At 34.5% G+C, this 13,055-nt stretch overlaps 1 protein-coding gene across 6 annotated transcripts in view; it reads right to left on the bottom strand.

Annotated features, from left to right (window-relative positions):
• Positions 1 to 13,055, bottom strand: part of LOC108631160 (uncharacterized) — a 30,008-nt gene that overhangs the window by 4,473 nt on the left and 12,480 nt on the right. For 5 of the 6 annotated variants that reach the window (XM_018034894.2, XM_026818662.1, XM_026818661.1 and 2 more), the window contains 2 exons: positions 6,556 to 6,792; positions 573 to 674 (listed from right to left, as the gene is read on the bottom strand). In XM_018034894.2, the coding sequence (XP_017890383.1) occupies positions 573 to 674; positions 6,556 to 6,724 (271 nt within the window). In that variant the 5' untranslated portion in view covers positions 6,725 to 6,792. Of the gene's footprint in view, positions 1 to 572; positions 675 to 6,555; positions 6,793 to 7,721; positions 7,911 to 13,055 lie in introns of those variants that run through there. The other variant, XM_026818664.1, reaches the window with a different exon arrangement.

Below are 13,055 nucleotides of genomic sequence, written 5' to 3'. Positions count from 1 at the left end.
TTCGTGTCACAGTGTAATGTTGTATTAAAAGTAAATTTTGTCAATATAGAACGATAGGTAGTGGATTCGCACTGTCGATTCGTTACGAAAATGGACGATAAGGACCCCACTAAAATAGCTGGAATAATGCCTAAAAAAATGATTCGTCAAAAATGACCAAAACTAGGCTAAAAAATGTCTAAAATAGTGTCGAAATAGACCCGAAACAAATCCCCAAAATACAGATTCACTAAAATAACGTCAAAAATACGGTCGAAAATAAGTTCCAGCAGATAAGACCCCAAAATGTGGGCCCATTATCATGACCACAGCTTAACTTAAATTTAGAGCCATTGTCATCAATGCACACTAATTAAAAACCTTATATGTCCCAAAAAACTCAATTCCCATAACTCCATATTTTTAGGAAACTTACGATTAGTCCGTAACGCTAACGTTCTACATTATTAGCAGTATCATCGGAATCTACCTCCTTAAAGAGTACTCCCATTATTTTGCGACTTGTCAGTATACTACTTTTACTTTCCTTTCTTTGTGAATGATATTATAATTAAATTAATAATTGTAATTACCGTTGAAACTGCCGTCGCAGCAGCAGTGATCATTTATAACGCTACTATCCTCGCAGTAACTCATTTCTGTCCTCGTGCACAGCTTGCACCCAGGAACTGGACCTGAAATGAAAAAGAAGCAAACTGCAACATTCATAGAAAGAAGTACACTGGGGGACAAAATGATAATGCACCGCTAAATATTTAATATACATTTGGTAAAATCTCAAAATCGTTAGGAATAAACTACATTATGAGTGAGACACTTCGTTTCAACGCTATGCTTAGTGTAAACAAAGTTCGGAACACTGTGACCTTTGAAGTTGATTTTTTTAAAAATGACAAGTGGACAAAATGTTTAGGCAGTTGAATTAATCTATTGAAAACCGTCGAAGTGTGCAAATCTGTGCAAGTCTATTGTATGGAAATTATTTGTTTGTAGTTATTTTATAAGATAGTGGATTCGGAGGATGAGAAGATTAAAATACTACAGTTAAAATGTAATGGAGAAAATTAAGTACAGCTTGTGAAGACACTCGGACTAAGTTGTTGTATCATTCAAAATTTCTTACAAAACCCTGAGGATATGGAAAAAATAAATCAAAGGGGAGGCCTAAAGCCCTTTCTTTANGTCGTAGTGTCATGGGTCAATGAACTCGCCTTGCCCTCAGCTACTATCGTATGATAACAAAAATATATGGTTCCACTTAAAAAAAACACCGATGACCTTGAAATTTCGAAAAAAATGACCTTCAGCAAAATTTTTACCAATCAGAATATGTGTCCCATCGGATACAATAACTTTTTCTTCTAATATTTTTTCTATCATGAAAAACAAGCGAGATATTTGAGATGCCAGAGTTAGCTGGGACACCTTGTATAAAGTGTATTTTAAAAGTAACAATAAACAAGCATTAAGAACCCTTGAAGAACTAATAACATAATTACAAGAAAAAACATCAGCTACGATAATAATAGATGGAGGCACGAATACAAGAATAAGACACAAAAACTAAGTTGAAGAAACAATTACAGCAAACCGAATACTCTCATATTAAGAAAACAAATGATGAGATAACAAACAAATCAGAAAGAACATTATGCGAAATTATGAATGGAGCAGGTATGATAACACTAAATAGCAGGAATAAATTGGACAAATAAATACGTAGACACGAAAGGATCGAGTGTGATCGACATGATATGGGCACCTCGGATCACCTGCCAATAAAAATAAGCTTAAAAATAACACGGAAGCTACAAAAGGAAAGGATTGAAGATAATAAATAAAATAAAAGTTACAGCTCTACGTTAGATATGGTAAAGTATAAAACAATAAGTGGAGAAAAATTAGCAACCTAACCTAACCTAACCTGATTAAATCAGTTAACCTTAGTACAATGAGAAATGCTACAAAACTAGAAAAGCATTAAAAGAAATAGCTAAGGAACACAGAAACAAAAACAAAGGAGATTGTAAAAAAAAAAGAATTATATAAGGAAGAGGAAAGAACATCAGGCTACCACAAAAAGCGCAAAATGGGAACAAAACAGAATGGGAAAAATTCTACAAAGAAAATTATAAAATAGACACAAGGAAACAATTTTGTACCATAGATGTGAAACATCCCTATTTGCACCAGGCAATAGATTTCTCTGAACATGAAAGTATTCTGAAAAAATTGAAAGTAGGCAAGTCCCCAGGGCCAAATGGAATCAGCAATAAATTTTTCAAATGTTTACCAACACCATTATGATATATTAAAAAAGAAAATAAAATGGACCCAGGAAATTATAGAGGAATTACATTGGCTAACACAATTATAAAAATCTTTACAGCGATACTAGCAAATAGAATAAACACCTGGAATGAGTTTCAGGATACTTCCGGAGGGTAGGCAGGATTCACGAAAAACAAATGCTGCAAGGACAATATATTTATCCTACAAACGAAGATAGAAGCATTGGCAAAACCGAACAGGAAAAAATATATACTTGTTATAGCCCTGTGAAAGGGTTAGATTCCATTTGTCGCTTTCGTAATACGCGCTTGGTAACAGTCAGCAAGTATCGAAATGTGGCGACTAATCATTTCGACACTTCAGGTCATTGGTTTGAGATGCGCTCGAAATGCAGAGCATGTCGAAATGACGACTAAGCGTTTCGACATAATTAAGACATTTCGAGATACATACGAAGATCAGGACATGTCGAAATGATTAAAGGAAAATAGGCTGCTGACTTTTTAGCTTTTCGGTTATAAAGCTTGGCCATCGGGGCCTGTACGTCAGTTCAGATTTTCGATTCCTAACCCGCGACTCTGTCCGAGTCCTTATCGGTTTTAAAGCATCGTTCAGTTGATTCCCTGAATCAAAAGATTCTTAAACGGCTTACCCGAGGGACGAACGCATTGCCTAGAAACTGCTGGGAACTCGAGAAGTCAAGTATAGAAATAAATACTTTGTAACGGGAAGTGACTAGTGTCAGCATAAAGGACACTGACATACGAACCGCTGATTAGGCTGGGCTAAGCGGCATTTAGTATGTAACTGAGTATTAAATATTAAAGAATATAAATTGTTATAGAAATCTCGTGTCAATCCTTTCATATCCAATACCTATTCCCTTAAGATAGATAGTTAGGTCAAGGTGTGCTTAAGCACTTTAAATACAGGCAAGGACAATTCAGGACGTAACATACTATTTGTTTTTAAAAAAGCATTCGATTCATTCTGGCATGGAACACTAAGGGAAAAATTACATCACATAGGAATAAGTTCACAAATAATAAGAGTGCTAATTAATATATAGTATAATGCTTTTACACAAATAAAAGTTAATCATGCAGAATGGACAGACTTTATACGCGTATCAACAGGAATAATACAAGGAGATAGTACGAATCCAACGATCTTTTTTTTATTGTTTTATGACGTAGCAAAATATTTCTATAAAGAGGAACGTAAAAGAATTATTGAAAAAATGGAGATGCTTTTGTTTGCGGACGATCTAACAAGTACAGAAAATAGCATAATTGACATGCAAGAAAAATTAGACATATTACTAAATAAAATAGTGTAAAAGAAATAAATAAGAAGTAAACACGAATAAAATCAAAATCATGATATATAAGGAAAAGAATCGAAACAAAAATAAGAAAATGTACATGTGAAGACATCGAAATAGAAAGAGTGAAAGAATATAAATGCCTTGGGGTACCGTTCACACAAGTAGGCAACTTTTCTAAAGCAGCAGAACACTTCATGTTTACAGGAAAAACAGCAAAGAACACAATATGGAAATTTTTCATAATCACAAGAGCAAATGGGTGGTAGGCGGCAGAATGATTACTGGATTCAATAGAACAAACAATGTTGCTATCTGGCAGTAGGATATGGGGCTTACCATGTGAAAATTATAGAAAAAATACAAAATGAATTCTTAAAAGAGTTACTTACCGTTCCTATAACCACATCTGGTTATATAATATGTTCACAGATGAACAGAACTTAGAATTAAAGATAATTAAAAGATCGTTAAAATACCGGATATGACTTAATAAATTGAGAGGGGACAGCTTTTCAAAGAAGTGCTATGAACAGTTAAGACTATTGGACTAAAAAGAACCTAACAAGAAGAAAAATTGGATGACACAAATAAAAAGCATATTGCACAAGTATGCATGCGAGGACATGAAGACTGGACAAGATGTACAAGAGATATTAGAAAAAATATATAGATAGTTAAGAGAAGATAATAATAGAATAATCAATTCAACATATAGTAGCATATATGAAAATGTTAAAGAGATAAATAGGATGGAAAATCCATGTATCTAAATTTCAATACACCTATATCAATTAGAGAACCATAGTACAAGCAAGATTAGCAGGGAAATTAAGATGGATAATAACATCAAGAAAGGAAATGAAATATAAATTGAAGTAAATTATTTGCGCAGACTGTGCAATACGAACGAAATGGAAACCATAGAACATATACAAGTAACATGTTTAATAATATGCAGCACTTAGACCAAAAATATTGAATGATAAGGGGTTTAGAAATACTATTCACGAAGAAGGAAAAGGACATATGGGGAATAGTAAATTTCATAAGGGCAGGTATGAAGCTTTCTTCCTTAATGAGAACTACCGAGAACTTTCTTCCTAAATGAGAAAGATCAATAAATACATAAGTAAACAACTACATATATGCATAGAGTTTAAGCGCGTGTATGAATATTCAAACAAAGATTGTGATAGATGGCCAGCCTTAATGCAATTATGAATAAATTAAAAAATCTTTTGTTTTCTATTATGAATAAATTTTAAATAGAATTTAGTAAATTGAATTTATAATGGCAAATATTTATAATAGAAAAATAAAAATTTCTATTACTCAGAAAAAAGGTTTAAGCGTTTAAATAAAAAAGTAAAAAAAATTATTATAAATATAAAAATTGAAAAAATTCCTGTTACAAATAGAAAAATAAAAAATTTCTATTAGAAATAGGAAAAAAAAGCAATAAAATTCAATAAATAGTTTAAATAGAAAAATAAGAAAATATTATCTTCTATAAATAAATATCGCAGGAATTCCTGTTTCTAATATCAAATTAAATAGAACAGAGCTGTTTGTATAATCGCAGTTATTATAGCTCTGTAACACGTTTTTGAAACTCATTGTCATTGGTTGCGCAAAAGCTAAGAACCTTGCGAAGCCGGAGGAGGAGGAGAAGAGAGATTATTCAGTAATTATTGTCAACGCGAATTCCACTTATTCCAATGTCCACATGCATAATTACATGCATAATTCCTCAGACCTACTGAATTTTACATAATTTTTCTACTGGTGTTGTGCAGGATTTCTATTGTGCAAAAGAGTTACAGGATAGAATTAACGGTGCTCGTAGTTATTGGAATATGAAGTTTAATATATAAATAAGAATACCGAATTCAACATAACTATCACACTTTCAATCGACGATTCGATGGTTATAGAATTTTTCAGATGTACTACAGACGTATGTACTATGCGAGTGTCTGCTTAAAGTTAAATAAAGATTAAACACCGGATCAAAGGTGAGCAGTAGGAGGAGGAGAGAAAGAGGGAGAGTTATTCTTGGCAGAACGAAAGGTAAATAAATTCATGGTTTATGGGATGTATCCGGCCGAATGTTACATACTTTCCACCGTTTTGTTAGAAAATGAACTCTGACACAGTTTCTGACGATTTTAGTGGTATTCAGTGATATTTTTATTGGACAAGGTACAAAACCAGCGTCCTATTATCAATTCGTCTTATATTAATTATTGAATAATATAATTTCTAAACTAGTAATCACAATTATCAAATCAATTATTAAATCAATGTACGGATTATTAAAATAAATTATTAAAACAATTTTTTCATGAATTGTTGCATGAATTATTAAGTCAATTATTGCATGAATTATTAAATCACTTATAGCATGAATTATTAAATTAATTATTTTCAATTCTTGTATTAATAACAATAAGTTAATAATTTATTAATTGACGATAATAATAAATGAAAATACGTAAATAAATATGAAACAAAATTCATTGACTCATTCATTCATTAATTCATGAACTAAGTAATAAATTATTAATTTCTGAATTCATTTAATTACTAATGTACACTAATAAAATATTAAGCAACACTTCTGCTATTAGTTTATTGTGTATATAAGAAATTAGTATATTTATTACTTGGCAATTCTTGAATTGAAGAAATTACCTTAGTTCTGTTAACCTTCGTATTCAAGGATATTTCTTGCTTTAATTATTAATGCTAATTATAGAATTATCTAACAAATTATCATGATAATCAATTATTGTAGTCAAGAAAATTTCTTACATTAAGTATAATGATAATTATAGAATAAATGTTAGAAATTATTATATCAGTCAGTTTTTATGTTCAAGGAAATTTTTTGCATTTTGTCGAACTCGAATTAATAATTATTATGAGTTACTTACCAGGGTAAATTTGCATGTCTTTCGCGTGGCGAATGGCTTCGTCGTAACTGACCTCATGCTCCAAATAGTATTCTTCGTCTGGATGGTGATCGACGATCGTCACCGAGCTCAGATCACCAATCATTATGATTAGGATCAGCAACACCAACGCAACACAATGACCGATCATTTTAACCTCCCCATCACGTCCGTCTCCTCTCTTTTAATTTGCCCAATTTAACGACTCTTGCTTCCATTCTGAAAAAAGAATTGAAAAAATTTATAATATGTATAGTAAAGAGTATACATGTATTAATTTATGTAGGTTTATACGCGCGCGCGCGTGTGTGTGTTTGTACATACATATTGTATGTGAGGCATTTAAAACAGGTCACCTGAATAACTTGCTTGTTCATTAAGATAGTGAAAAATGCATTAAACCAAACTTGCTTTTTATTGAGGGACTCATAGTCTGATGTTATTCATTTTTCTATAAGTGGAGCCGCCAAGGAGATATGAAAATCAACTGTCTTTTTAAAAGGAATGGTATGGCTTTTTATTTACGATCTGGAATAGTGTTTCAAGACGAATACAATAACCTATTACGAAGGTCATTTAAGGTCACTCGAGGTCACTTAAGGTCAACTGCAATAGAAGATAAAAAGCACTCCGCAAATACTTTTGTATCTTCATTAATTGTTGGCATACTGCTCTTGTAATTACTAATAAGTATCACAGAATATAAACAAATATTCAATCACACTGTACAGTTATCCGTATCTTCGAATGTTATTGGTAGTTCGTCTATCGACTAGAGTGTGGCTCCATAATATTCAATATAAGTGTTCAGTTACGTTACACGATAACAGAGAAAGTAGAAATTATTATTATTTATGGTGAATATCATAGAATTATAAGGAAAGGGGTGCATGTGTATGGTGAAAGATTTCCCGGTCATAATAGACCTTTGCACTTTCTGTCTTTACAAATATTATAAAAAAATTCCAAGAAACCGGAAATGTGGATAACAAAACATGCAATCAATAACAATAACAAAACATGCAGTCAAAAGAGAAAATGATGATGGAAACTTAATAAACATTGTAGCACAAAAAATGTAGCACTGTAATACGAAATTCACTTGCACGTTTCGTACGCAGGTTTGCCGGGAAAAGGACCCAACCTACCCCTTCCACTAGCAAAATTGGCTCGATTCCCCTCTGGCGCAATGCACGCTAAGGTTGGTTTTGGAAAACGTGGGTTCGATGTCAAACTGTACACTTGTAGACAATGTACAGAACCCTTGATTTTTCAGGGGTTGAAAAAATAGCACCCGTTCGTAAGTTTCGAATGAGAGAAAAAAAAGCAATTAGTCGTTAGTTATGTTTACTGAATAGATGCAACATATTCAATGATATAACTAACAACTTTATAAATTACACATTAGGTAAAGCATAAAAAATGGGAAAAGAATTAGAGTTGAACTTAGTCATTCGTCTTTAAGTTCACCTGCTCCTAGAAGAATTTCAGTGGGTCAATGTGCCGAAGACTGGCATTCGAAACTAAAACATCTGGCCATTTTTATCAGCGACCTGCTCTGAACATCATTGCTGCTCATGTGTTTTATCTTCAAGTACCGGGGTTCGGCACATTGACCCAGTGACATTCTTCTAGGAGCAGGTGAAATTAAAGACGAACGATCATGTGAAACTCTAATTCTCTTCCCATTTTTTTATAATTCTAGCTACTCTGTAATTTATAAAGTTATTAGTTATTTCATTGAGTATGTTACATTTATTGAGCGAACGTAACTAACGATTAATTGCTTTGTTTTCTGTAATATTTAAACAATTTCTTAGTTGCTCTTGCATGTAACTTTTGTTTTAATCCTATATTTTCGTCACGAGCGTGGCATACGGGCCGCGGCAACGCACGAGGCGGTTATCGTGCTCCTGCCCGCCTTATATACGAACGCTCTGGTTGGTCGGTAATTTTTGTTAATAACTCGACAACCACGCCTCCGACAACTTTTTTGCAACGGAAAAAGTTGTTTAAAATCACCTTGGCTCCTCCCCTAATACTAGTTCTAGGACACCCTGTATAATGGGGAGGGTATGAAGAACGTAGTAAGTCAGTTAAAGAGGGGGATAGCAGAAAAAGAAGAGGAATGCATAATTATTGGAGGTGATATGAATGCCAGGGTAGGAACCAGGGTTCTCATAACTTATCCCTCGGCCGGAAAGTGGGGGCGACGCGACCATGGTAGGGACTGGTACTTGATGGGGGTATGCTAGGCATGGTCAGCGAAGGCGCATGAGGAGAATAGTATTTGGGATCGAAATACGGGCGAAAAAGAGGGGAAGCGAGCCGTGCGGGATAAATTATGAGATCCCTGGTAGGAACAGAAGGGTCCTTGGGTACCGGATGGACAAAAGAAGAGGAGGGGGAGAAGAAAGTCTAAGGACAAAACCATAAATCGTAAGGGAAGAGTTTTATTAGAAATGTGCGAAAATAGAGCCTGGCATATATTAAATGGTAATATTACAGGAGACGAAGAAGAAGAGTTTACGTATGTGGGCAGACAAACGACGTCGGTAATTGACTATGTAATAGTAAATACAAAGGTATTGCTAGAGGTAAGTTTTTGTAAGTAATTGCTCAGAGAGTACAGTCTGATCATTTGCCAGTAGAGGTGGATATAGGAAATGAGCAAAGTGGAGAACTAGAACAGAATGAAGGCACAATGGAACATATTGAGTCGGATGAGAAGAGTATAAAAGAATATAGGAAGAGATGTGGGGAACATGAGTATAGACAGGGAACAGTGGATGAAGAACAGGAGGATCTACAAAGCTGTATTAAAGAAAGCATGATCAAGAAGGGAAGAAAGTGGCAGAAGAATAAGATAGGGAGTTCTAAGTGGTGGGACAAGGAATGGACCAGATTAAAGAGAAAAGCGAGAAGAACGTTAGGAAAGTGGAAAAGGGGTAAAAGTACAAAAGAAGATTTTATGAAGATGAAGGAGTTGAGACAATTAAAACTTAAGAAGATAGAGAAGAAAAAGGAAAAGGAACTCGAAGAAGTAACATAATATACAAAGGAAACAGATAATAAAATAATAAAAAACAGAATAAACAAAGGAAGAAGAAAAAGATGATAGGATCAGAGATCAAGGACGAAGAATGGCTGGAATACTTCATGAAGCAATTAAGTGGATCAAGAGAGAGAGAGAATATATGGGGAGAAGGGAAAGGTAGAAGAGGTGGAAAAGGAGAAAGAGATTACAGATAAAGAGAATTTGGATGATACGCAAACAGGATTATGATAATAGATGACAATAGATAATGTCTATGTATTACAGCACGTCGTGGAAAAAGAACTTAAAAAGAAAGGAGGTAAGATTTTTGCCTTTTTCATCAACCTGAAGTCTGCCTTTGATAAAGTAGATAAAAGGAAGGACTGGGAAGCCATAAGACAAAGAGGAGTAAGGAAGGGATTGATAGAGCGTACAAAAGAAATATACGAAGAGACAAGAAACACAATAAGACTGCAGAAGGGGATGACAGAGGAATTTTGGACAGAAGAAGGCGTAAGGTAGGGGTGTATTCTAAACCCTACGCTATTTATAATATTTCTAGCAGACATGGAGAAGGAGATGAATAAGACAGGATGGGGAGGTGTAAATATAGGTAATAAGACTATGTGTTCGTTGTCGTATGCGGACGACATTGTGATAATTGCTAAGAAGGAGGAAGATATGAAGGAAATGTTCAGGATATTGGAAAAGTATTTAGACAGGAAGGGACTGATATTAAATATAAAGAAATCCAAAATGTTAGTGTTTGGGAAGGGAAGAGGAAACGATGGAGACATAAAGGGGCATATTAAGGAGAGAATCAAGAAAACAAATGCGGTGCTAGGTCAGATATGGAGCATAGGCGAGAGAGTTTTTAAAGATTGTTTTAAGAAAAGGATGTTTTTATTTGATTCTCTTGTAAAACCAATTTTGCTCTATGGAGTTGAACTGTTTGGATGGCTGGAGAGGAAAGAAATAGAAGCGGTACAAACGAAATATATTAAATAGTGTTTAGGACTGGACAGAAGTACGCCAGCGTACGTCGTGTTGCAGGAAACCAATAGAAATGCTATTACAATAGAGACAGGAAGAAGATTGTTAAAGATGGAGGAAAAAATCAGGAAGGAAGAAGGTAGCAGGATAGTGAAAGTGAGCCTAAAACGAAAGGTGGAAAAACCTGAGGAGACAAGAAGTGGGGTAGAAAGGATAGAATATTTAAAAAAAAACGGATGGAGTCAGGAAGGAATAGAGGAAAGAAGAAACAGTGGAGAAGACACAATAACGGTTTTGACTGACAGAGATAGGGAGGTGCAAGGTCAAGAACGATCAATTAAGATTGAAGGGGCAAGGTATAATGAGATGTATAAGTACGTTGTCTGCTACACAGTACCAGAATATCTCGTAAAAGAGGCTAGGAACAATATTATTAAACTGATAGCGAGGGCGAGATGGGGCAATGTTGAGTCGTATAATAGATACTGGCTAGAGGAGGATAAAAGGATGAGTAAAATATGTAGGAAAGAACCAGGGTTGAGATATTTTTACCCACGGCCGGAAAGTGGGGACGACGCGATCATAGTGGGGTCTGGTACTTGATGGGGGTATGCTAGGCATGGTCAGCGAAAGCGCATGAGGGGAATAGTAGTGGGGATCGAAATACGGGCGAAAAACAGGGGAAGCGAGCGTCGTGGGTAAAAATATCTCAACCCTGGAGAGAACATGGAACGTTTAAACACTGGATGGAGAATTGCGAAATTTTGCTCGTCCCTGTTTCCGTCTAATACTTCCCTAATCACACGTTCTTCTCTTGCTAATTCATCGTAATCCTCCAACCAGTGTTTAAACGTTCCATGTTCTCTCCTACATATTAATAAGAAACTAATACATGCACGTAGCTGGCTCAACTTCGTTGTTACTAGTTGTACTCTCATAATGTTTATTGGTATTTGTAATTCTTGTATTTCTATTGATGTTATATAGTCATGAGTTAATATTTACTTATAAGTTACTAGAAATGTGCGAAGGGTGGCATGGTATGAAAGAATGTGTGAGTAAGGTCATAAATTGTAAACCAAGTTCTACTCTTGGGCCGATAAGGCTAGAATAAAACATTTATTGTTATAATTTTAGCTACTCTGTAATTTATAAAGTTATGAGTTATTTCATAAGTATGTTACATTTATTCAACGAACGTAACCAACGACTGATTGCTTTGTTTTCTTTAATATTTAAACAATTTCTTAGTTGCTCTTGCATGTAACTTTTGTTTTAATCCTACGTTTCGTCACGAGCATGACATACGGGCGCGGCAGTGTCGAACGCAGTTGTCGCTCTCCTATGCGTCCGCTATACGAGCGCTTTGATTGGTCCCGGTTTTTCGTTAATAACTCGACAACCACGCTTCGGACTTCCAAGCTGCGCGAAACGCTCCTAGACTCTCAGGAAATCAGGTATAGCTCTGGGACACCCTGTATATACTCATGTATATGTATTATACATATGTACGATAAGTAGTGAGTACATATACATATGTATCTGAAAAAATATAAAACTTATTCAGGTGGTTTGTTTTAAGCGACTTTCCCTGTACATGTGTGTATATAAATAATTTTGTTAATATTGGAGCGAATAGATTCAAGCTTAGCTGAAATTAAAGCTTAAACTACCTATTTTAACTCAGTTCGTTTAAGAAATTTTAGTAAATTGATTCCCAAGGGACAAAAATACCTCACGAAGAGAAGTTTGTCAGTATTTCCCTATTCCACTCTAACCCGAAATATTTACAAGCTTCAATTACTGAGAACGTAATATAATTCAATTTTCTTATAGGAACATGTACAATTTGCAGTTTCATGTTCTGTTTGTGTATAATAGGCGTGCTGTTGTTATTCGATTTTGTCATGTAGCCTGGCCGCAGATCATTATTGAATCGCGGACAAGAGAGGAAGGATCGACACTAAAAAACCGGAAGTCCATTCAAGATTTCAAGATAGAACCCTGAATGGGCCAAGGTGAGACCATTAAAAAAAAAGATTACATGTGCTCAATTTTTATTTTCACATAAGGTAAGCTTATTAACTTATTAACGGACTACGTTCATGACAGTTCTTTTGATAAATAAAGTAAAACAAACGGAATGCATATTAACATTTCTCTTCTTCTCTAATTAATCGCAAGTATTAAACATTGTATTTTACTTTAGGTAGTTTGTACATTTTTACATATTACTGCGTACTGCCTTAGCGTATATTAGTTATGACTTATTACTTATTACTACGATATGGTCACAGGGACGCAGGGTTAAGCATCTAGCACTCGTGGGAAATTACATGGACTGAATAATAAAATTAAATTCGATTTAACGTACCATGTGAATCTAGTAAATGTGGAAAATTTTCCTAAAATTAAAACATTTACTGAATTAATTAAATTAGTACTTCAGTTT

The sequence above is a fragment of the Ceratina calcarata genome, unplaced genomic scaffold (genome assembly GCF_001652005.2).
Source record: "Ceratina calcarata isolate Rehan_Ccalc_2016 unplaced genomic scaffold, ASM165200v1 scaffold83.2, whole genome shotgun sequence".
Taxonomy (NCBI): domain Eukaryota; kingdom Metazoa; phylum Arthropoda; class Insecta; order Hymenoptera; family Apidae; genus Ceratina; species Ceratina calcarata.
This window is presented reverse-complemented; position numbering and strand designations above follow the sequence as displayed.